At 40.1% G+C, this 22,114-nt stretch overlaps 5 protein-coding genes across 5 annotated transcripts; 2 read left to right on the top strand and 3 right to left on the bottom strand.

Moving 5' to 3' along the window:
• Window positions 1–151: 151 nt before the first annotated feature.
• LOC106323525 lies at window positions 152–4,587 on the top strand. The gene is made up of 12 exons (XM_013761633.1): window positions 152–2,074; window positions 2,144–2,272; window positions 2,559–2,660; window positions 2,755–2,801; window positions 2,889–2,959; window positions 3,060–3,163; window positions 3,253–3,441; window positions 3,524–3,730; window positions 3,832–3,979; window positions 4,069–4,199; window positions 4,282–4,371; window positions 4,495–4,587. The coding sequence occupies exons 1-12, from the start codon at window positions 152–154 to the stop codon at window positions 4,585–4,587; spliced, it is 3,234 nt and encodes a 1,077-aa protein (XP_013617087.1).
• Window positions 4,588–4,947: 360 nt separating this feature from the next.
• Window positions 4,948–6,854, bottom strand: LOC106326347. The gene is made up of 9 exons (XM_013764347.1): window positions 6,718–6,854; window positions 6,538–6,637; window positions 6,355–6,456; window positions 6,059–6,271; window positions 5,835–5,976; window positions 5,605–5,741; window positions 5,444–5,524; window positions 5,278–5,355; window positions 4,948–5,194 (listed from the first exon to the last, which is right to left on the bottom strand). The coding sequence occupies exons 1-9, from the start codon at window positions 6,792–6,794 to the stop codon at window positions 5,171–5,173; spliced, it is 954 nt and encodes a 317-aa protein (XP_013619801.1). The 5' UTR covers window positions 6,795–6,854; the 3' UTR covers window positions 4,948–5,170.
• A 185-nt stretch (window positions 6,855–7,039) lies between these two features.
• On the top strand, window positions 7,040–11,771 carry LOC106322985. Its single transcript, XM_013761132.1, has 11 exons — window positions 7,040–9,333; window positions 9,416–9,544; window positions 9,636–9,751; window positions 9,839–9,951; window positions 10,041–10,123; window positions 10,201–10,344; window positions 10,448–10,654; window positions 10,752–10,899; window positions 10,990–11,120; window positions 11,212–11,301; window positions 11,394–11,771. The coding sequence occupies exons 1-11, from the start codon at window positions 7,402–7,404 to the stop codon at window positions 11,490–11,492; spliced, it is 3,192 nt and encodes a 1,063-aa protein (XP_013616586.1). The 5' UTR covers window positions 7,040–7,401; the 3' UTR covers window positions 11,493–11,771.
• A 159-nt stretch (window positions 11,772–11,930) lies between these two features.
• On the bottom strand, window positions 11,931–13,784 carry LOC106325941. Its single transcript, XM_013763992.1, has 8 exons — window positions 13,645–13,784; window positions 13,487–13,553; window positions 13,087–13,404; window positions 12,836–12,977; window positions 12,621–12,757; window positions 12,454–12,534; window positions 12,295–12,372; window positions 11,931–12,213 (listed from the first exon to the last, which is right to left on the bottom strand). Exons 1-8 carry the CDS (start codon window positions 13,659–13,661, stop codon window positions 12,088–12,090), a joined length of 966 nt encoding a protein of 321 aa, XP_013619446.1. The 5' UTR covers window positions 13,662–13,784; the 3' UTR covers window positions 11,931–12,087.
• A 5,806-nt stretch (window positions 13,785–19,590) lies between these two features.
• Window positions 19,591–21,343, bottom strand: LOC106320777. Its single transcript, XM_013759137.1, has 4 exons — window positions 20,843–21,343; window positions 20,591–20,644; window positions 20,109–20,234; window positions 19,591–20,033 (listed from the first exon to the last, which is right to left on the bottom strand). The coding sequence occupies exons 1-4, from the start codon at window positions 21,221–21,223 to the stop codon at window positions 19,830–19,832; spliced, it is 765 nt and encodes a 254-aa protein (XP_013614591.1). The 5' UTR covers window positions 21,224–21,343; the 3' UTR covers window positions 19,591–19,829.
• Between the last annotated feature and the right edge of the window lie 771 nt (window positions 21,344–22,114).

Below are 22,114 nucleotides of genomic sequence, written 5' to 3'. Positions count from 1 at the left end.
CCCCCCCCCCTGTCACGTGCCTCGTACGTGACAAAGCCATCCCCTGTTTCTCTCTTCTTTCCATTTCGCCTTTCTTCTCCATTTCTCCCGCCTCGACTCTGTTTCTGAAGCGAGACCAAGAACACGCAAGATCCTTGGGAGTCGGTTTACTATGAATCGTTTTCCTCCTCTGGCAGATGCCAAGGGCGAAAAGCTCTTCAAGCTTGCCAAAGATCTCTACGCTCAAGGCCATCACATCAAGGCCTTGGAGGCCATCCTAGCTTTGTCTTTCCTCAAAGGGAATGACAAGAATCCTGTAGCTTACCTCCAGGGTACTATCTTCAGGGACCTCGCTGGAAAAACAGAGAACCCCAATCTGAAATTCACCTACTTGCTTTGTTCCGTTGAGATCTTTACCGCATGCAAGCCTTTCTCAGGGGTTGCTGCATTGTCACTCTTCAACTTGGCTCAGCAGCTTGAATCCAAGCTCTATTACAAGAAATCCCTGGCTCAAGCTAACCAGATCGTTGGCGCTGTTAAAAACTTAGAGTCTCTGAGGCATGTTATCGAGACTGCAGAGTCAAAGCTCGCTCAGTTCAAGAATGGAACTTATCTCGTCGAGGACTCCGATAACTCAGAAGATATGGTTGAGTCGGAGGAAAATGAAGAGACTACCAAGACTGAGTCTGACTTTGTTAGAGGACTCAAGTCGTACTGGTCAGGGCTGAGTGTTGACAAAAGAAGAAACTTTGTGAAAGTAAGCATTGCGGATTTTACAAGTTATGTCCAGAGATTATATGGCACAGAGGGACGAGTTGCTTTGGAGAAAGTACTGGGTTCCGTTAGAAAAGACAAAAGATGGAGGCTTTGGGTATGTCGATCTTGTTCGAAAGAGTTCTCTAGTGCTGAAGAATGTAGGAATCATCTCGAACGAGAACATGGTGCAGGGTTTCATCCTAATGTAGCAATGGCTCTAGCTCAAAGGATAAGTGAATCCTGGGGTTGTATGATATCTGATGGAGGTTGGGAACCCCTGGATACTGTATCTGCTGTCGAAATGATCAAGACTCGTCTACAAGATATGAAAGCGTTTGTATATGAGAAGGGGTGGTCCAAAGATTTGCCTTTTGCTGCGGATGAAGAGCGCAGAAAGCTACTCCAGGAGATTCGGTTTCTACTTGTGACGTTTCGTGACTGTAACATTCTCTCACGTAGCGTTATAGCCTGGGTGAAATATTTGGTGGTTAGCCATTTTGAGAAACTTCAAGTTTTCAAACATAGTCTTGCCGAGTGCGGCCTAGTGGACACACCTCAAAGTATCTGCTTTTTGGAACGTCATGAACTCAATCAGTTCCTGGACCTTCTCAAGCGCATCAAGTGTGAAAGGGATGATGGTACTGAACTTGTCTGCAGAGCGGTGGATAGTGTCTACAATGGTACTCGAGTTAAAGAGAAGATCGACTTTGACATGAAGTTTTCATCTCTGCTTTTGGATAAGAGACTGCTGCAATGCGAGATTGCTCAGTTCGATGAGGAAGGGGCAATCAGTTTCCTAAATGCCAGTGCTCACTACGCCAAGGCAAACGCTGGTGGCGACGATATCATATTCTGGTTGACAGAAAAGTCTTCAGGAGATGAGAAATTCAAATTTCCCAGACCTATTAGAGCACACAATCTTGATGTTTGGTTGGCAGTTCTGGGAGCCGTTCAGTTCACATGTAGGACTATGGGAACTCAATACTACGCAAAGAAGCTCAGGGTCGGAGATTTTACTGAAGTTCTCGTTGGCGCCAAGAACTTGTGCATAGGCGAAGATGAAAGGAGAAGGAGTACTCCGGATGGTCAAAAGAAGACATATGCTTCTCTTCTATGCGATGAATGTGAAAAGAAGCATCTAATGACAGACTCCAGTAATTCTCTTGCGACAAGACTGTACTGTAGTGCAGTAGTAGATGTTCTCAAAGGAGAATTGCATCCGAAATTTGGTCTCCCCGAGTTAGAAGATTGCCTGAATGTTATACGTGATCATAGAGATGTCAGTGATGATGTGGTGTTGAGTTCCATAGACCACCTGAAATCAATGATGACCAATAAGGTTTGTTTCTTGATTAACAAAAGGATATATCATAGTATTGTTGTCTTAAAAGTGTTTATTGATTTGCAGGTTCCTCTAATTGATTCTAAGATCTTTCTGGTTGAAAACTCAATGATCAATTTGCTCAACGACCTTGTCAGACTTTCTGTTTTTGACTACCGCTCTTACATCCTTCCTCTGCTGAAAGACTTTATGCTGGTTGGTTTGAAACAGAGAGTTTTCTTTCATCTTCTCTATGATTTGGTCTTCCACCTGTTCCTTATATTATATTTGGTGTGTAGGAAGGAATTGTAGATATGGAATGCAAAGCCAAGTTAGCTGCAGCACAAGCAGATCGCTTACTCGAGGAGGAAATGAAATCACAGTCAAAAAAGAAGAAAAATAAAAGCAACAAGGTCTTATACAAAAAAAAAAAAGCTGTCATCTTCACTCTGATTTTCTCTTTAGAGTTAGTTTTTATTATTGTTGATGTCTCTTCTTCTAGGAAGAGTTAGCAGCAATACAGGCGCTGAAACTTTTATCCGAGAACAATCAAGACAAAGAGAAGAATTCGGGGTCAAAGAAGAAGAGACGCAGAAACAAAAAGGTTGTTGAAGATGTGGAATCTCTGTTTGCTTCCCTGATTCTTTTTTTTTCGGTTTAGTCAGTTGTAAGAATGAATGGTATTCATGGCGTAACAGAGAACTTCAACAAGCATGCCTGGAGTTCTTGATCAGAATGTCGAACAGTAAGTACTTTGGTTAGAGTCTTTCTTCAAGTTGATGTACTGTTTGTATGTTTTCTCAGAGCACCACGTGTTCTTACATATGTCTAGTGTTACTTCTCCATCACCCAAACCGGGGGAAGAAGATTCTATGGAACACGATCAAGAGGAAGCTGCTAAAGGTAACCTTGGTTGTGAAAGAGCTTGTCAATTGACGATTTTTCTAAAACTACTTTGTTTTGAGATGCATAATTCTCATATCTCTCATTTACCATCTTCAAGATATGCAAAATATGCCTGAAGAAGAGTCACCGTCGAAACATTTGGAGCCAGCACATGCAGAAGGTCCACCCATATATAATTCAGCTCTTGCCATGACGCTGAAGGTAAAGCAGACACTAGTAAAAGAGTAGGTTCTTTGTTTTGAGATGAATAATTCTTACTTTCTGTTATTTGACTAATTGTGGTACTGCAGGCTCTTTGTCACATTCTTAAAGAGTATTTGCTGCAAAATCGTAATCAAATTTATGACCACCGAGAAGAACGAGTTCCTTGTGCAATAGGAAATTTCTTTACTGCGTTTGTCTCGAAGCAAATGAAAGAGGGAGTCTACAGTTGCCTCTTGAGCGACTTACTTGCTTCCATAGAAGAAGTTTATTCCATGGTTTGTGCGGCAGATAAAATTTTCAAGTAAAGTATTGGTTGTTGTCTAAATGCCATTCTGTTTTCTTTGTACTCTTTTCCAGACAAGTTATGCCGCTGAGCTACTCGTATCCATCCTTGAGTTTTGGCCTTGCTGGAAATGTCCAGAAATAGAAAGCGTGGTCACTCATATTTTTACACTGGAGGAATATGAACGAATGAGTTGTAGCAAATGCAAAAAGAAGCCAAATTATCCAGAGCAAAGTTCTTATGGAATCGTCATGGCTGCAGATTCAATCAGAAACCTGAAGGTATGCTTCATGCCTTCATTTTATTTCCGTCTTTGTCTTTCCTATAGAAATTGGTACTACCACTTAATAAGTTTGTTGTGTGTGGTTGGTTATATGTGCAGTGTGCTTTTGGAAATATAAAGTTTGAGGACATCCTTAAAATGATTCGCATGGAAGATGAAATGTTATGTGACATTAAAACAGGAGGCTGTGGAAAGGCAAACTTTGTTCATCACATTATTAGTAGATGCCCGCCTATATTCACAGTCGGTAAGTTTTGACCATTATTTGATCCTGTTTTGTTTAGAGTATTGTGTGATAAAACAATGAGGATGTTTTGTGGGATTTGGCAACACTAGTGCTGGAATGGGAGAAAGATGAAACGGAAAAGGAGATATCTGAAACAACAAAGGCTTTGGACTGGGAGATAGATATGAGCAGGCTATACGAAGGCTTAGAACCAAGCACAAAATACCGGCTTGTGTCAATGGTAAATCCTGAAACAGGGTCACAAATGTTTGTCCTATTATTTCCTCTGTGTTTTTTCTGTTACAATATGGAAATGTATGCAGGTTGGTTGTGGGGAAGAAGAAGAATACATATGCCTAGCTTATAAAAAGAACCGATGGGTCAGTTTCAGTCATGGAGCTTCAGCAAAAGAGGTAAAAAGACGAAACAGTATACCTTGAATTGTTCAATTCTTGAAGAAAGGCAGATGTTTTTAAATAGAAGATGTCATTCTGGAGTTGAAATGTAAACTTAGACATTATTGATGTGCATCGCAGGTTGTTGGTAACTGGAAGAGTGTGGTCAGATTCTGTGAAGAAAGGAAGGTTCGGCCAGAGATTTTGTTTTATGAAGCTTTTGCAAAGGCCTAAAAAGTGACAAAGTCCTAACTCAATATAGAAAACCGATTCTTGTATGAACAGATACATATTCCAATTCAAAAGCTGATTGTTCTGTCTTAATAAAGCGATTGATACTGAGTTGAAACAACTTAAAAGTTGTTCAAAGAAGTTAGTGATACTTTCTTTGTAGAAAGGAAACATATCAGATTCCTTATTTTTCATTCAATGATCTCACAAGAATCAAGCCCTATAAGCTAGCTATCTTTACACTATGACAAAGCATCCATCTGCTCTATGTATCCTTCGTTCCACCTTACTGAATCGTTTAAACAAACCCAACATCTTCATTCAACTTTTTCACAAAGCTGTGTTTACGGAAAACGATGGTGTTTTAGTCAAATGATCATATCAATCAAGTTTTTACATTTAGCTGAATAAAGAAAGGAAAAGAAAAACAAATATGTTCACAGTACTTCAAATCACAGAGCATTATTCTACTAAGACATTGTAAAGCTTTTGACTTAAGACCCAAACATCGATTCTAAAGTTTTGCATATACATCGAATCTCTTTCCTACATCACTGAAAAAGCTTTTATTGGTCTTTAGAATGTTTTACACCAAACTCTGGCCCATCACCTGCCAAGCCATTGAAGTTGGTGGAACTGAGAACACACTAGAAACACAAAAACACAAGCAAGTATGCAGTCGTAGGAGCTTACGTTTTGGAAAAATAGAATCTCTGGTCGAATCTTCAGTTTTAAGAAACTGCTGAGAACACTGTTCCAGTCTCCAATAACCTGTACACGTAGAAAACACAGCTCACTCAGTTTAACTTACAAAACCCAAGATAAAACAGGTCACAGATCAAGAAACTTGCTGCTTGACCTCTTTGTTAAGAGCAAAGTATCTGATCCATCTATTGTTTTCATAAGCCATGCAATTGTATTGATCTCCGCACAAGCAAACCTGAGTATTACAACATTTGGAGTTGGTTTCTGGTAATAACAATCTTCAATAGGAAAATCCAGAAGGAGTTAGATACATACCATGGACACAAGACGGTATTTAGTGAATATACTGTCACCTTCGTATTTGTATATCTCACTGATATCAAATTCAGTAGCGAGAACAGAAGTAGTAGCAGAGATCTCTTCTTCAGTCTCATTGTTCTCCCACTCTAGAGCTAAACAATTTCATTAAAAAAAAAACAATCCTCAAGAACTAGTGCATTATGTTGCTGACGTCTACATAATAAACTTGATAGGAGGTCATTTACCAATTGTGAAAACAGATGGAAGGGTATTGATCACACGTTCAACATAGTTTCGCTTCCCACATCCTTCCTTGTCACAAGGCAACATCAAGGTGGTTCTGATAACCTTAAGGATGTTCTCAAATGTCAAATCCTCAAATGCATACTGTGATGATAACCACAAAAAACAAAAACGTTTCTTAGCATCATCACTTAACATGATAATAGAAGGAAAGAAATGAGTTTGCCTTGAATTCTCTGAGTGAATTAGCGATCAGGAGTAGACCATAAGCAAGCTCGAGTGGATATTCAGTATCCGTTTTGCATCTGTTGCACATCTTTTTGGGCATTTCGTAAACTTCAAACATGGATTTAAGAGATTTATCATGCTCATATCCAGTGTTCCAGCGAGGAAGAAGATCCAAGATGGTTACCAAGAAGTCATAAACACCGTTTGATTCCTAAGAGTAAAGAACAAGAAGATAAGCTTTATATGAATCGGCTTGAGAAAAAGTTGAGAGAGAGAGAGAGAGAGAGAAGAGACCATAGGATGAGTGAGAATGAAATCACGGTGTTCGGAAACAAGTTCATCTTCAGTGAAGCTGCTGATCAACTCTTTTCTAAAAAAGCTTATTTTCCAGAGAGACTGCAACAAAACAATCACGTTCTTGATCAAGATCCGGGGAACAAAGATAAATAAAGCTTATTAATATGCTTGTTAAAGAACCTTGAGTATTGTATCAAGAGTTGAAGCACGAGTGGCGTTTTGTTTCTCCTCTGTTTTCTTCGCCTCATGAGCTTCGTCGTCATGCTTTACTGAGAGATCTCTGAACAATAGACAAAGCACTAACTAAGCAGGCGATTATTCTCGAGAAAAAAAAGGCATAACTTGAGGACTAGTACTCACGGATCAATTTTCTGGTCAGTATCTTCTTGAACCTTAGGTGACGACTCCATCTCCAGGATCAGATTTGGAATCTCCATGGAAACCAACGGTAGCGTTTTTCTTTCGAGTCGCAAGACTTTTCTCTCTGGATTTTCTCGAGAAAAGGAAAAAGAAACGAAACAGAGAAAATGCGAAGGATTTGATCAGCTACATTCGGTTGGTCTGTGCACGTGAGTGTCATGTGATATGCATTACGAAAAGAGCGCCAAAATTACTTTACTCGAACGTATATACAATGATAAGGGAATCAAACGAAACTAAACAATATTTATATCAACAAGAAGTTTAGTCGCACCCATGATCATATTTGATCCCCAACATGAAGACGTTTCTTCTCCTAAGCTAAATTTTATATCTCCACTTAACTCCCGAATTCGAAATTTCCTCACAATCTTTTGTTGCGGTTTTATTCGGGGGAATGTGCGCTCAAATCGAACATGGAATGCCCACAAGCTGCTCGACAGAATGCTTTTTTTGTAAATGGGCCTCTCTCTCTATATATCCAAGCCTTGTCACGTGTCTCTCACGTGATAGCTCTTCTTCTAATAACTACCATCCCACTTCTATTTTTTTTCCCTCCTCGTCGGCTCTTCTCTCGAAAACAAGAAAAGAAAAAATAGCAGCAAGAAAGCTTTTGAGAATCACATGGCGACTCCCTTCGTCTTTGAAGACGATGATGAGGAAGCTAAACAAATCCAACAACTCTCTGCAGATTACATCGCTCAAGGAGATCACATCAAGGCCCTGGAGGTCATCGAAACTTGGATTTCTTCTGCTCATAAGAAGAAGAAGAAGGTCCTAGACTTTTTCTCTTTCCAGGAAGGCAAAATCTTCTACAAACAGGCCAAGATAGCAGAGAACAGCGATGTGAAACTCGCGTTTCTATTTGCCTCCGCGGAATGCTTTTCGGCAAACGAGGGGTTCTCATCGTTTTGTGCCGCTCCGCTCTTTGGTTTGGGCTGTTTGCTCGGATCACCATTGTACTTGAAGAAATCCGTAGGTAAAGCAAAAGAGTATCTGGCTGTTTTGGCGTCTTTTGATGAATTGAATCGGCAAGAGGAGAAAAGTGTAAGAGACGTCAAGAGTATACTCAAAGCTGCTGAGTCAAGGATCGCTGCTGGCTCTCCTAGGGATCCGGAAGTTACTGAATCCAAGAAAAGTCCTCCTGATCCGAGTAAGATTGAGGTTGAAGGATTGAGGTCGTTTTGGACTGGTTTGAATGTTGAGATCAAAAGGAAGTTTATGGAAGTAAGGGTTGCGGATTTTACCAGCTATGTGCAGAGATTCTATGGCACAGAGGGACGAGCTGCTTTGGAAAAAGTTCTGGGTTCAGCAGTGAATAACAAAAAATGGAGGGTTTGGGTATGTCGAGCTTGTTCGAAAGAGTTCTTACCCCTTAAAAAGTTTAAGAATCATCTTGAAAAAGAACATGCCGCAAAGTTTAAGCCTTCTAAGGCAGAGCATATGGCTCAGATGGTGGATGAAGTGTGGGCTGGTATGATAACAGTTGCTGGCTGGGAGCCAGTGGATACAGCTGCTGCTGCTGAAATGATCAAGACTCGGCTTGAATTTGTGCAAGCGTTTGTATATGAGAATGGATGGTCCAGAGACTGGCCATTAGCTACAGATGAAGAGCGCAGCAAGTTACTCCAGGAGATTCGGTTGCTGCTTGTGTTGTTTTGTGAGCGTAAGATCCTTTCTTGTGGCCTTCGAGACTGGATGATGCGTTTTCTGATTAAGCATCTTGCACGGTTTGAAGTTTCCAAGCATACTTTGACTACAGAGTGTCGCCTAGTGGAAACACCTCAGAGCATCTGCTTTTTGGAAAGAAGCGAACTCGAACAAATTCTAGACCTTCTCAAACTCATCAAGTGTGAAAGGGAAGATGGCAAAGAGATAATTTGCAGAGCAGTGGACAGTTTCTACAGTGGTACTCGTGTTAAAGAAAACATAGACTTCGACAAGCAGTTTTCATCTCTGCTTCTGGATAAGAGACTGCTGCGATGTGAGATTGCTCAATTCGATGATGAAGGGACTGTCAGTTTCTTGAACGCCAGTGATCACTACGCCAAGGCACATGCCCGTGGAGATGATATACTATCTTGGTTAGCGGATCACTCCTCTGCAGATGAGAGATTTCGATTCCCAAGACCTGTGAGGACACACAATCTAGATATTTGGGTGGCTGTTTTGAGAGCCGTTCAGTACACTTGTAGGACTTTGGGAACCAAATATGCAAAGAAACTGCAGATGCTTGGTTATGATGCAAGTCTTGTTGACGCCATAAACTTGTGTGTAAGCGAAAATAAAAAGAGAAGGAGTGTTCCGGAACATCAATGCAACAAATATGCATCTATTCTAGGCGATGAATGTGAAAGAAAGCATTTAGCTATAGATTCTCTCAGTACACGCCTATTCTTGTGTTCAGTACGAGATGCTCTTGAAGAAGCACCGCATCCGACATTTGATTTCCCAGATTTAGAAGATTGCCTGAAGCGTATACACAGGCATACAAATCTCAGCGATGATATAGTCCTCAACTCCATAGACCGTCTGAGATCATTGGTCGCTGATAAGGTCCATTCCTGATCAGAGTTTTTAATTAACAATAGAAAAACAGAGGTAAAATGTAATCTTATAAGTGTTTCTTGACTTGCAGGTTGCGCTAGTCGATACAAAGATGTTGCTGGTTGAGAATTCAAGGATTAGTTTGTTCAACGACCTCATCAGACTTTCTGGTTTTGACTATCGCTCTTACATCCTTCGACCACTTAAAGAATTCTTGCTGGTTGGTTTGAAATTTCGGTTTTATGTCTTCTCTCTGATGCAGACCGTCTGTAACTTGTTCCTTATATTATGTCTGATGTATCATTCTCTAGGAGGTAATAAACGTAGCTGCAGCAGAAGCAGATCTTCTACTCGAGGAGGAAAAGAAGCCACAGTCAAAGAAGAAGAAACATAGAAGCAATAAGGTCCTTGATAAGACTGTTGAACCGTAAGTACATCAAGCGTCTCTTTTGTCTTCATGTTGATAAATTGTTTTCGGGTTCTCTCTGAACAAAACGTGTTATTTCGTGTCCAGTGAACATTCTTTCAACCTTGATCTCCAAGCTACATCTCCATCACTACAAACGACGGAAAAAGATTCTATGGAAATTCCATCCAACACTGTGGATGCAGAGGAAGCTGCTCAAGGTTGTGAAAGAACTTTGCGATGACGAAATTCTAAAACCACTTCGAGTTAAGTTGCATAAATCTTGTTTGTTTCATTCGCCATCTTCAAGGTATGCAAAACATGCCTGGAGAAGAGTCAGTCCTTAGAGAAGCTGCAGCCAGATGCAACTCAGCTCTTGACATAACTCTGAAGGTAATACGTAAACTCTCATCTTCTAGTTCTGATTCAGTTTTTGATATCTTCGCAAAACATGTGGTAATGCATTGCAGGCGCTCTTGAACATTAAGGTCCTGAAAGAGGATTTAATGCAAAATGAGAAACCATTTCGTGACGACTTGGAAAAACAAGTTCCTGAGCTACTCCACAGCTATCTCCTGAGCGATTTACTTACTTCCAAAGAAGTTATTTCCATGGTTTGTGCAGATATATATAAGCTTCTAAGCATGGTATTATTAATTTATTAAAATAGGCTTGATTAATATCTTCTGTGTAATCTTGTTTTTTTACTCGTTGCAGTCAAGTGATGCTGCTGAGATAGTCGTATCCATCCTTGAGTCTTGGCATAGCTGTAAACGTCAAGAAATAGAAAGCTTAGTAACTCGCCTCTTTACACTGGAAGAATATGAAAGAATGAGTTGTAGCAGATGCAGGCAGAAGCCCAATTATCCAGAGCAAAGTTCTTATGGAATCGTTATGGCTGCAGATTCAATCAGAGACCTCAAGGTATGCTCCATTTTATTCCCCTCTTTGTCTTTCCTAATTGAAATTGGTACTACCACTACTTAATAAGTTTGCTGTGTGTGGTTGGTTATATATGCAGTGTGCTTTTGGGAATATAAAGTTTGAGGACATCGTTAAAGTAATTCGCATGGAAGATAAAATGTTATGTGACCTTAAAACAGGAGGCTGTGGAAAGGCAAACTTTGTTCATCACATTATTAGTAGATGCCCGCCTATATTCACAGTCGGTAAGTAAGTTTTGACCATGACTGCGACGATCTTGTGTACTCATTTCATTTAACAATTGTTGGTGTTTTGCTGGGGTTTGGCAACACTAGTGCTGGAGTGGGAGAAGCATGAAACGGAAAAAGAGATATCTGAAACAACAAAGGCTTTGGACTGGGAGATAGATATGAGCAGGCTATACGAAGGCGTAGAATCAAGCACCAAGTACCGGCTTGTGTCATTGGTAAAATCTGATACAGGGTTGCAAATGTTTTTGTCCTATTGTTATTCTGAATTGGTCGGTTACGAGCTCAGAATATGGGAAATGTATGCAGGTTGGTTGTGGTGAAGACAAAGAACACATCTGCCTAGCATATGAGAAAGACAGGTGGGTCGGTGTCAGACATGATGCTCTTACAGAAGAGGTAAGAAGACTAAACAGTTTTCTTTATACTTCATGAGTTGAGTTGAGTTGTGAACTGAGACATTGTTAGTATGTTGCATGGTGATACCACAGGCTGTTGGCAACTGGGAGAGTGTGATCAGATTCTGTGGGGAAAGGAAGGTTCGGCCTAAGATTCTGTTTTATGAAGCCGCCCACAAATCGATGGTTTAGCAAATGTAACGGAATGGCATATTCCAATTTAGAAACAGTGTGTTCGTCATCTGATTAAAGCATAATTGATATTCATGTCAGTGAAGTATAACAGATTTGGTTCACCATTTCAGCCATCCCTAGTGTACGTGTATAAATACTATTCAGACCCAACAAATGGTAAAAACGAAGCTTCCATTAAAGAAAATGAACAAATTAGGTTGTATGTGAACAAGATCTTGCAAAAGACGAAGCAGTTTCCTTTGTGTTTGTTGAGTTGAATTTGTAAACTTGATTGGTCAGACGTGTGTGTGATGACACTTTTTTTTGTAGGTAGAGTGTTTTCATATCCTGTTTCTAGTTCAAAAGAAGTTGTGTTGATGAGTCGAAATTACAATGCGCTGCGAAGTTACTCCAAGAACTGCAGACAATTCCTGAAGTGAACTTTTTAATGTCTAATATCACAGAGGGAAAATTTGATAGAAGATATTACAATCTCACAGAGGGAAAAGTAAACAAATCTTCCGTTAACAACACACTGTATCCTTAATAACAAACCGAAGTAAGCTGTGCCTTTAGAAAATAGTACTTTTATTCAGTGACTACATCATACCAATCAGGAGGATTGAGGCTGAAGGGAAAACATAAAATTTTGCAGTTGGTCCCATTTTTGTATAAACGTATTTTTCACATCACTTGGTGTATTTATCTGGGCGTTCACAATCCGCTTCCTCTGCATATCCTGAAATTCCAAGTAGGTAGAGGGTTGAGTAAACACACACACACACATAATAAGGAAACAAAAACATAATAAGTAGCTTACGTTTTCAAAAAATAGAATCTCAGGTCGCATATTCAGTCGTACAAAAGTGTTAATAACACTATCCCAGTCACCTATAACCTGGACAGGCAACACACAATCGCTAAGTCACAGATCGAACAACTTGCTTGTATTACAAGAAAATAATTATAAGCTTCTTACCTGTTGCTCACAAGGAAAGTAAATGACCCATCGATTGTTAAAGTAAGCAACACAAGCGTATTGATCTCCATGCGAGCAAACCTGCATTGGACTTGTTACATTAATCTTCTCAACAGCAAACTTAAAAAAAAAAAAATGGAACTGAAACTTAGTTAGATACTGCTTACCATTGACACAAGATTGTATTTGGTCTCTGGTGATCCACCTTCGTATTTGTAAATCTTACTAATATCTATTTCAGTAGCGAGAACAGAAGTGGTAGCAAGTATCTCTTCTCCAGTCTCATTGTTCTCCCACTCTAGTGCTAAACAATTCCACATATATAATAAACTCAAAACTCTATGTTGCTCCAGTATAACTTTAGTTTATGAACTAGACTTACCAATGGTAAAAACAGAAGGAAGTATAGGGATAATATGATCAACGTAGCTTAGTTTCTCACATCCTTCCGTTTTGCAAGGCACCATAGAGTTGATCTTGATGAATTTAAGGATTCTCTCAAACGTAAAATCCTCGAATGCAGACTGTGATGAATGATGATAACCAAAACCATAATCTTATTATTATGAATAGACTGGTGTTCTTGTGCTCTTTAAAAAGATTAAAATAAAAAAAAAGAAGAGAAGACTATGCCTTGGTTTCTCTGAGTGAATTGGCAATGATGAGTATACCAAAAGAAGGTTGTGGTGGTGGATATTGAGTATCCATCTTGCATCTAGTGCACTTCATTTTCACCCGGTCTTCGAATCCTAAGTGACGGTTCCAGCCAGGCAGAATCTCCAAGACGTTTATCAAAATCTCAGAAACACCACCATTTTCTTCCATAAGACTTAGTTTGTCGAGAAAGAGATGGTAAAACTGGTCCAAGTAGTCTTGTATGAATCTCTCATGTGTTTCTGGATAAAGTGTTATCGAGAGATCGCATGAGAACATGGTGGTTCTCATCAGAGACTGCACAAATTAATATCACATTCTTTAAGAAAACCAGATACTAAAGAAAAAGATTCAGTCACATTCTTGCGAAGAAGGAGACCTCGAGTATCATATGAAGAGCTGAAACACATGCGGCGTTTGGTTCCTCTGCTTTCATCGGCGGCGCTCTGAGCAAAATAGACAAAGAAAAGCAGCTTTCTCAGAGGAAGAAAGCTGCAAATTGAAACTCGGAGGAGACTTTGTTTAACTACTACTCACCGATCAGTTTCTTTCATTTTCTCCGCTTCTTGAACCTTTGATTGCTCCGTCTCAATGATCAGGGTTGTTTATTGTTGAACAATGGAGGGAAACAATAATGGCGCTTTTCTTTCTCGAGAGAAAAAAAAAAAAAGAAAAAGAAAAACAGAGAGTGACACAGAGAAAATTGGGGGAAGCGTTGAAGACAAGAAGACGAAAGGATTCTAGCGTCGTCAGAGTCGGTTAGTTTGTGCCACGTCATAATTCATTATCAAATGAGCGCCAAAATTTTGATAGAAGCTGTGCTATAGATCAGATCTATCGGGTCTTGTGACCTGTGAATAAAATTGGACCGATTAACCAAAACAAACTATCTGACCAAAAAAGGGTGTATTTATTAATAATACAATTTATATTTGGACAATCCTTTCAAAAGACATTAAAATAATATTTATCAAAAAATAAGAAAATGATCAAAATAAATTTTATTAAAATAAATAATAATAATATATTTCTAATTATTTTTTAATTCATACATTTTTCTGTGAATTTCATTTTTCAATATTTTAAAATTTTTAATTTTGAAATCTGAAATTCTTTTTATTTTTTTTTTTGAATTAAATTTTTATTTTTTAAAATCTTAAATTTTACCCCTTTTGTTTTTTTTTTCCCTGAAACTCCACTTTTCTTCTCGGATCTAAACTCTTATTCTAGATTACTTAACTATACTAAAGTAGAATGAATCGTTGAAAAAAGTGTGCTGTGTCGCACCGGATCTGAAGCTGCTGGAGGTTGGGCCGTCGACGTCTGAAACAGCTGCGCAGGAGGTGGGTAATCACTCACAGACGGTCCAGATCGGCGGTTGGGAAGAGGCAGAGGCGCTGTAGACCTCGGAACAAACGTGTACTGGGAGGGAAGGGGTGATGGTGTCTTCGCCGCTGACTTCCCGGTTTTATTTCGTCGCTTCGTTCCAGCCATCATCGATACTGGAGGTGGTTTCAGAGAGATGAAATTGAGAGGTCTAGGGTTTGAGAGGAACAAGAGGAGAGAGTCCCGGCACTTGATGATTTTTTTTTATCCAGTCCCGACACTTGACGATATTTAGTAAATAAGAGAAGATTTTCGGCTTTTGCGGGTTAACTTTGGTTGGGGGGAAATAATTGGGCTTAAGCGGGACATTAGGTTTTGTTTTAGGGCGGGAAATAATTAAGGTTTAGGCGGGTGTTTTTGGTTTTAGTTTAGGGTATAGGGTAATGACTTAGAATGTGTGGGTTTAGGGGTTTATGAGATTTAATTTTACTTTGTTTATGAGTTGATTATATATTAATTTTAAAGAAAAATATATTACAATACACATTAGATTTTACAAAACTATTTTACATTACACTAAAACAAAGTTTACAAAATTATATTACAATACAAAGTTTAGACCAAAGTTTAGACCAAAGTTTACAAATTTATATTACAATACATTTTAAAACAAAATTTAAAAAATTATACTACATTTTAGTAGGGTACTTCACCATCTTCATCATAATCAGAAAACGATGATATATTACATTGAAGTTCATCTTCTGGTTCAGCATCTTCCACATCTGTATCAAGATGTATAGGTTGCACCTGAGCACGAACCAAATGGTCGACTGCTATATCTTCAATTGTAGTCATTAAAATAGCATCATCATTTTCTTGTTGCAACAGTGTTGGTTCTTTATCTTCATATTCTCCTGAAATGATTCTCTTTGGATTCACCATTGCTCCGCCTTGTGCCTCTACCGATTAACGGATCAATCCACTTACATTTAAAAAGTGTGATTTTCAAATTGATCGACCCCTCATACTGAATTTGTATAATATAAGTCAAGACACTGTAGTAATCGGCTTCGTCAGATGCATTTATGTAACTCTCTCCTTTAACGCTCGCACTATAGTTACATGTCTTTCTTCCCTCGTCATGCTTCTGTGTATGGAACAAAAAGCCTCTTGTGAAATAGATAGGCCATGTTATGGCCTTATTCACGGATCCATTCGCAATATCTTTAACCCACTGAAGAAAAGGATGTGTGTTGCTCCAAAATCTAACCTACAACATATGTAGATATTTACATAAATATATAATCAAAAACACTTAGTTAGATAATAGTGCTTGATACTAAGTCATGGATAATTGGAGGAGATTTTAACCAGATACTCTTCATCAACGAGCACTCAGACTTCTGTCACACTACCCATGCTTCTCAAATGTATGAATTCAGGGATTGTCTCCTTCAGATGGGTGTGTTTGATCTGAGATATCAAGGTCCCCTGCTCACCTGGTCAAACAAACGAGATGAAGCCCCTATTGCTAAAAAACTTGACAGATGTTTGATAAACAGTGAAGTGTTAAACGCCTTCCCCCATGCCTCTGCTACATTCCTTCCCCCAGCCCCATCCGACCACGCCCCTTGCCTCCTTGATCTTGCTTTCCAACTGCCTAAAGCCGGTTCCCAGCCCTTCAAATTCCTAAACTACCTAACCAAACACCCGAGTTTCTTGGAGGTTGTTAGTGATGCTTGGTTTCAGGCCGGAAGTGTGTCAGCCAACCTAACGTCTCTGTGTTGGAAGCTGAAAAGCATAAAGAGAAGTTTAAAAAATCTAAACAAAGAAAATTACTCAAATATTGAAAAGAGAGTGAAAGAGACTTACGGTTTGTTGCAACTTGCGCAGGTACATGCCCTCATGGAACCTAATCCGACTACTTTCGCAGAGGAGCTTGCACTAAACCAGAAGTGGCAATTTCTAAGGCAGTTAGAAGAGTGCTTTTTTAAACAAAAATCGAGGATAAATTGGCTGCGTGAAGGTGATCTTAACACTACTTACTTCCAGAGGGTCTGTCAGGCAAGAGCTAGCTTAAACGCAATACGCTCTTTCCTTCTAGACTCTGGCGTAATCATCACGGACCCATTGGTGATGAGTGCACATGCTATTGCCCACTTCCAATCTGTCCTGGGTCCGGAAAATTTACCCCTGATTTGGTACTCATCAGCTGCCTGGTTCCACGATCTCACTCCTTTTAGATGCAGTCAACAACAAGGAGGAAACATTTTGTTGATGCCAACTACTGAGGAAATCACTAAGCTCATGTTCTCTTTGAACCCCAACAAAGCGCCTGGACCTGATGGCCTCTCTTCAGCTTTCTACAAAGCCACTTGGTCACTGCTTGGAACAGAATGTATCAATGCGATCCAGCACTTCTTCAATTCCGGTTTCCTGCCAAAAACAACCAATTCAACAATACTCTCACTAGTACCAAAATTCACAGGAGCAACTCGTATCTCAGAGTATAGACCCATTTCCTGCCTGAATACTATCTACAAGGTCATCTCAAGGCTACTGGTGCGGAGACTAAAGTCTATCCTGCAAGATCTAATCCTACCTAATCAAACTGCTTTTGTGGAGGGTCGGCTTCTAGTGGAGAATACAGTTCTTGCTAGTGAACTAGTGAATGGCTATCACAAAAACAAGGGATCCAAGAAGGTTACCATTAAAGTGGATATAGCTAAAGCTTTCGACACCCTATCATGGGATTTCCTCTTCTCGGCCTTAGAGAGTCTAGCCTTGCCGGTTCCTTTTGTTCGCCTCTTACGACCCTGCATTTGCACAACATCGTTCATGGTTGGTTACAACGGTACCGTAAATGGTTACTTCAAAGGTAAGAGGGGCTTAAGGCAAGGTGATCCCCTTTCTCCTTACCTCTTTGTGATTGCAATGAACTACTTGTCTCTAATGTTGGATAAAGAAGCAAGAACAGGGAATCTAGCTTACCATCACAACTGCCACAAGACTAAGTTGACACACTTATCCTTCACTGATGACCTTCTAATTTTCATTGATGGGTCTATTGAATCTGTCCAACGAGTGCTTCAGATTCTTCGTGATTTTGAAAACCGCTCTGGATTGGCAGTAAGTCTACAGAAGTCTAGTTTCTTCGCCTCGGGTCTCTCAGATCAAGAAGTGTCCTCGATCCAAGCCTCAACTGGTATGCAAAGAGGAAGCCTTCCCATGCGTTATCTTGGTGTTCCGTTAACTACAAAGAAGCTGAACCTGCAAAACTGTGAGCCCTACTTCAACAAATAAAACAGAGATTCTCATCATGGTCATCAAAAGCCCTGTCATTCGCTGGAAGGCTACTACTAATCAAAACTGTTATTACGGGTGTCTCTACCTTCTGGTGTTCAAGTTTTATCCTCCCAAAAGCGTGCATCAATCGTATCAACTCTCTTTGTGGGTTGTTCCTGTGGAAAGGTAAAAGTGAGGGATGTTTTTCAGCTAAAGTGGGTTGGGAAACGGTAATACTTACCAAAGATCAGGGTGGGTTAGGTGTCAAAGATCTTCACTGCTGGAATCAGGCTTGCATACTCAAGCTAATTTGGTTACTTTTCTTCCGTCCGAATTCAGTATGGGTCTGCTGGTTCAAAGAAGTCATCTTGAGAGGGGATGTCAGTAACTACTGGTCCATTAGCCCAAGCAACAACTTCTCCTGGCTAGTTAACAAGATGATTAAGGCAAGAGTTCTAATCTACCCATTGCTAAAAAGGCGGCTTGGTAATGGGGAAAAAACAAACTTCTGGTTTGACAACTGGTCTCCGCTTGGACAACTTGATGTTCTGCTCAATGGTAGCTCATCACGTCTTGGCATCCCGAAAAAGGCGACAGTGGCTTCTCTTCATCGTAATGGGCGTTGGCTTCTACCCTCTGCAAGGTCAGAAGAACAATTAGCTCTGCAAATTCATCTCACAACAGTTTCTTTATCGGAACAAGAGGACTACTATGAATGAGAAATCGAAGGCAAAATAAAAAGCAAGTACAACTCAGGAGAAGTATACACTTACCTCAAAGGGCCAATACCAACTGTTCCATGGGCAAAGCTTGTCTGGTTCTCCTATGGGATCCCGAGGCAGTCCTTCTTAACTTGGTTGGTTTTACTCGATCGTTGCCCAACACGTGACAGGTTACTCCGATGGGGTATGAATGTGGATGCTGTTTGCTTGCTTTGCAATAACGCTCCAGAAAGTAGGAATCATCTTTTTTTTTAGTGTTCTTTCAGCAACAGGATCTGGAGATCGATTGCATGCCGATCTCGACTGACTCCAAGCGGCTCTTGGTTATCAACACTTCAACAACTTCTCACTCTTGGCCCCAACAAAGATGAAAAATGCCTAACACTCCTTGCCACACAGGCCACAATCTATTGGCTCTGGAATGAACGAAACCAAAGACTTCACAATCAAACTTTCAAGTCTCCTGATTCCATCATCTCAACCATCGACAAGCAGGTCCGTACTCGCATTCAAAGCTTCCGTCACTCGAACCCTCGTGCTTGTTCATCAATGATGCAGCGGTGGCTCGTCTGATCGTAACTGGGGCGGAGGAAACTGACCAAGACAACCTCGATCTTTTCTGAAACGGTTTGACTCCTATCCCCTTTGGGCCACGTCTTTTATTTTAAACTGGGCCACAAAAGTTCTACTGATATGTGTTTCGTTAACATAGTTAAGCCGATGGATTTGTAATATTTTATTTCTTTTGCTCTATTTAATATGAATGCCTTCTTACAAAAAAAACTATACTATACAGTATAAGCGTCTCTTTGCCTTTAAGACTCCATTCTAGACCACTGATGAATTCTACTAAGGTTGTGAGATGTGGACACAGCTACACGTAATATGTAATTTCGAGGCATGCGAACTTTAGTCTCGTCTCCTTATCCTTTACTTTCCTCTTAAACATTTCAATAACCATTTTCGGTGTCAACTTCAGTGAGCCATATAGTTCATTCCAATAAGCGTTTCGTCGGGGCCTCTAGGGGATCACACTCCCAAATGGACATGCTGACTGGCTTCCTCGCGAACAAAATCCCTACAACTAGGAATGATAAATTTATAACATGTTGGTAAAGGTTAAAAATAAACATAAGCAAAAACTAGAGATGTAAAATGTTCTTTCATAAGATTTGACTAGTTATAAGTTTCAATTAAGTCTCTCGTCGCCTCGTGTACCCTTGGACACTACATTTGTTCATCTACACAAAGGCCTTATAATATACACAACAATCAAAACGAGAGCGCCTTTCTGCATCGCTGCAGCTTATAGAACAAACAAAAACAGCAAATGATTCAGCTACTACCAAAACACACTTTGTAATCGCCTTCTGCTCTGTCTGATCATCACTTCTCCTCAAAATCGACATCGATAATTTGGGACTTAGGCGGCTTTTTAGAGTTACCCTTGTTGCTGCTGCTACTGTTGTTGCTACCGTCTCTTGAGAAGAAATCGCCTTGTGGCTGCCACACGATGTTCCTACATCCCTCGCATCTGATCACTTGGTTCTTGTATCCTATGAACTGCCTCTTACACGCTGGGCATTCTCCCTGTGCAGCACCAAACATTATATAACAGATACTAAATCGAAGAATGTAGACAAGAAGGGGCTGAGTATAATAGACCTTGATGACGAAGTTATTGGCGACTGCACCAATGAGAAGAGGACCAGCAATGGGAAGAACCCATGTGGCGACTATAATCACTCGGAACAGCCATCCAGAGAGAGCAAACCAAAGAAAGAAAATAGTCTGGAAAATTGAAATCAAAGCAAATCCAAGATTAGAATTATAAACTCTGTTAGGATACATTGAAAAGCATCATTTATAATCAGACAAGTCATTTGGTAATCGGTATACAAATCATTCCAGTTTTTATATGCCTAACACGACAGAAAACATTCTAGTTTTCATAGTCCAAGTCTGTCGCTTTTAATAAGATTAACACAAAGGGCAGGCTACTGATAGATACATGATCACAGTCGCAAGAGGAGCAGCGGCGAGCTGAAGCAGAAAGTATCTTACTGAAATAAGGATACTGAGTGACTAGAGAAGTGTCAGGTGCAGGTCAATCAAGATAGAGTAAAAGTAACAAATGTAATACTTACAGCAAAACTTCCACCGAGAGGTGTATTCAAGAAGTCACTGAACTGCTTCCTGTACTGCAAGGCAAACACATGGAGAGAAAAAACAAAACTCAGCACAAGCAAGGAGCCATGTAGGTAAGTAACAACCACGTGAAGTCATTGCTCACATCACACAGAGCAAAGCAACTAAATAAAATGATTCAACATCCAAAAGAATCATTATGACGTCATCTCTTTCTCAGTTATATCACTATCTAAAGCTTTTCTATTTACCTTGGGGAAATTTCTACTAAAATCGGCGGATAATGTCCTGACACGTGGGCTAATCCCATACTCACGATCAATCTCCCGAGCACGGTCCCCGGCAGAGCTTGCGGCGGAGCTTAAACGGCGAGAGACGGCGTACTCACGGTCGATTCGCTCGGCCGTTTTCTTAGCCTCGAAGACGAATTGCTCGAATCCATCGTTGGCGGTCCGCCACGCGTCTCTCCAAGCCTTGCCCGACTTGATGTTATCGGCGAAACGGTCGAAGTCGCCGCGCTGGAAGGACTTCACCTGCAGCGAAGGGGCGGCGCGTGAGGTGTACGTGCGAAGGTGCGGAAAAGGCGTGGAGGTGGGCGGGGCGGAAGGGCACATGAAATTGCAAGCCTTCATGGTAGTCGACAGAACATGAGATTTTCGCAGAGCGATTGGAGGTGGAGGAAAAGTTTTTTTTGTGGTTACTCTTCGCCCTCCAGAAGAAGCTGAAGATTGATACCTTTTTTATTTGGTTTTTCTTTTTTTTCCCTCGTCATATATCTTTAATTGATTTTTATTCTAAAGTTTTATTGGATACAGCAAGGGAAATTGTCTTAATACCACTTTTCTGATACCATATTTCACTCTATATTTAGCTTTTACATTAATCATCTTTACCATTAAAATTTAAACAGAGATAATACTATTGCATCCCTAATCTATTCTCTCCCACAAACTCTTCGGATCCAAATCCGATGAACTTCCAATTGTTTTACGGCGGCCAAATCCGACGAAGCCAAACGAGCTTTTTACGAACCTCATGAGCTCTCCGACCAGATCTCCGATGAACCTGAAGAGCTCTCCGTTGAGCTCTCCAACGAACCTGAAAAACTTGACTAGCTCTGACGAACCTGAAAAACTTGACGAGCTCCGACGAACCGAACAAGCTCTTTCGCGGTTGCGTAAGAACGTTAACGAAGTAACAAGACAATAGATGGAGATTTTCGTTCTATTTCATTAATTTTAACTTGATTTCTCAAAATCGATTTGTTTCTGGCAAAAGAGACGAAGTTTTTTTATGATATTTTCCATTCTCAAATTTATAAAACCTTATAATTATTTATCCATGAAGAACATAGTGTTTATGCATTAACGTTTTGATATATTTTGTTAATTCTTCTTTCCGATGAGTATTTTTGTGTTGAGTATATATATGTTTCCTCCCTTGATCGCTATATTATTATAATCATGTTATGATGATTGAAATATGTTTTATTTGTTGAGAATGAAAACTAATAAATGGAGTTC

Source organism: Brassica oleracea, chromosome C2 (genome assembly GCF_000695525.1).
Source record: "Brassica oleracea var. oleracea cultivar TO1000 chromosome C2, BOL, whole genome shotgun sequence".
Classification (NCBI taxonomy): Eukaryota; Viridiplantae; Streptophyta; class Magnoliopsida; order Brassicales; family Brassicaceae; genus Brassica; species Brassica oleracea.
The sequence above is the reverse complement of the archived record's forward strand: the minus strand, read 5'-3'. Positions and strand labels throughout refer to the sequence as shown.

Coding starts and splice junctions, on each gene's coding strand:
- LOC106323525 (XM_013761633.1), top strand. CDS start 152: ATGAATCGTTTTCCTCCTCTGGCAGATGCCAAGGGCGAAAAGCTCTTC. Junction 3,164..3,252: donor CTCTTGCCATGACGCTGAAG/GTAAAGCAGACA, acceptor GTGGTACTGCAG/GCTCTTTGTCACATTCTTAA. Junction 4,372..4,494: donor ATGGAGCTTCAGCAAAAGAG/GTAAAAAGACGA, acceptor TGTGCATCGCAG/GTTGTTGGTAACTGGAAGAG.
- LOC106326347 (XM_013764347.1), bottom strand. CDS start 6,794: ATGGAGATTCCAAATCTGATCCTGGAGATGGAGTCGTCACCTAAGGTT. Junction 6,638..6,717: donor ACTGACCAGAAAATTGATCC/GTGAGTACTAGT, acceptor TCTATTGTTCAG/AGATCTCTCAGTAAAGCATG. Junction 5,195..5,277: donor AGATTCTATTTTTCCAAAAC/GTAAGCTCCTAC, acceptor ATGGCTTGGCAG/GTGATGGGCCAGAGTTTGGT.
- LOC106322985 (XM_013761132.1), top strand. CDS start 7,402: ATGGCGACTCCCTTCGTCTTTGAAGACGATGATGAGGAAGCTAAACAA. Junction 10,345..10,447: donor CCAAAGAAGTTATTTCCATG/GTTTGTGCAGAT, acceptor TACTCGTTGCAG/TCAAGTGATGCTGCTGAGAT. Junction 11,121..11,211: donor AGTACCGGCTTGTGTCATTG/GTAAAATCTGAT, acceptor AAATGTATGCAG/GTTGGTTGTGGTGAAGACAA.
- LOC106325941 (XM_013763992.1), bottom strand. Junction 12,758..12,835: donor TCCTTCTGTTTTTACCATTG/GTAAGTCTAGTT, acceptor GGAATTGTTTAG/CACTAGAGTGGGAGAACAAT. Junction 12,535..12,620: donor AATACAATCTTGTGTCAATG/GTAAGCAGTATC, acceptor AGTCCAATGCAG/GTTTGCTCGCATGGAGATCA.
- LOC106320777 (XM_013759137.1), bottom strand. CDS start 21,223: ATGAAGGCTTGCAATTTCATGTGCCCTTCCGCCCCGCCCACCTCCACG. Junction 20,235..20,590: donor CTCTCGGTGGAAGTTTTGCT/GTAAGTATTACA, acceptor TCAATTTTCCAG/ACTATTTTCTTTCTTTGGTT. Junction 20,034..20,108: donor CCAATAACTTCGTCATCAAG/GTCTATTATACT, acceptor GGTGCTGCACAG/GGAGAATGCCCAGCGTGTAA.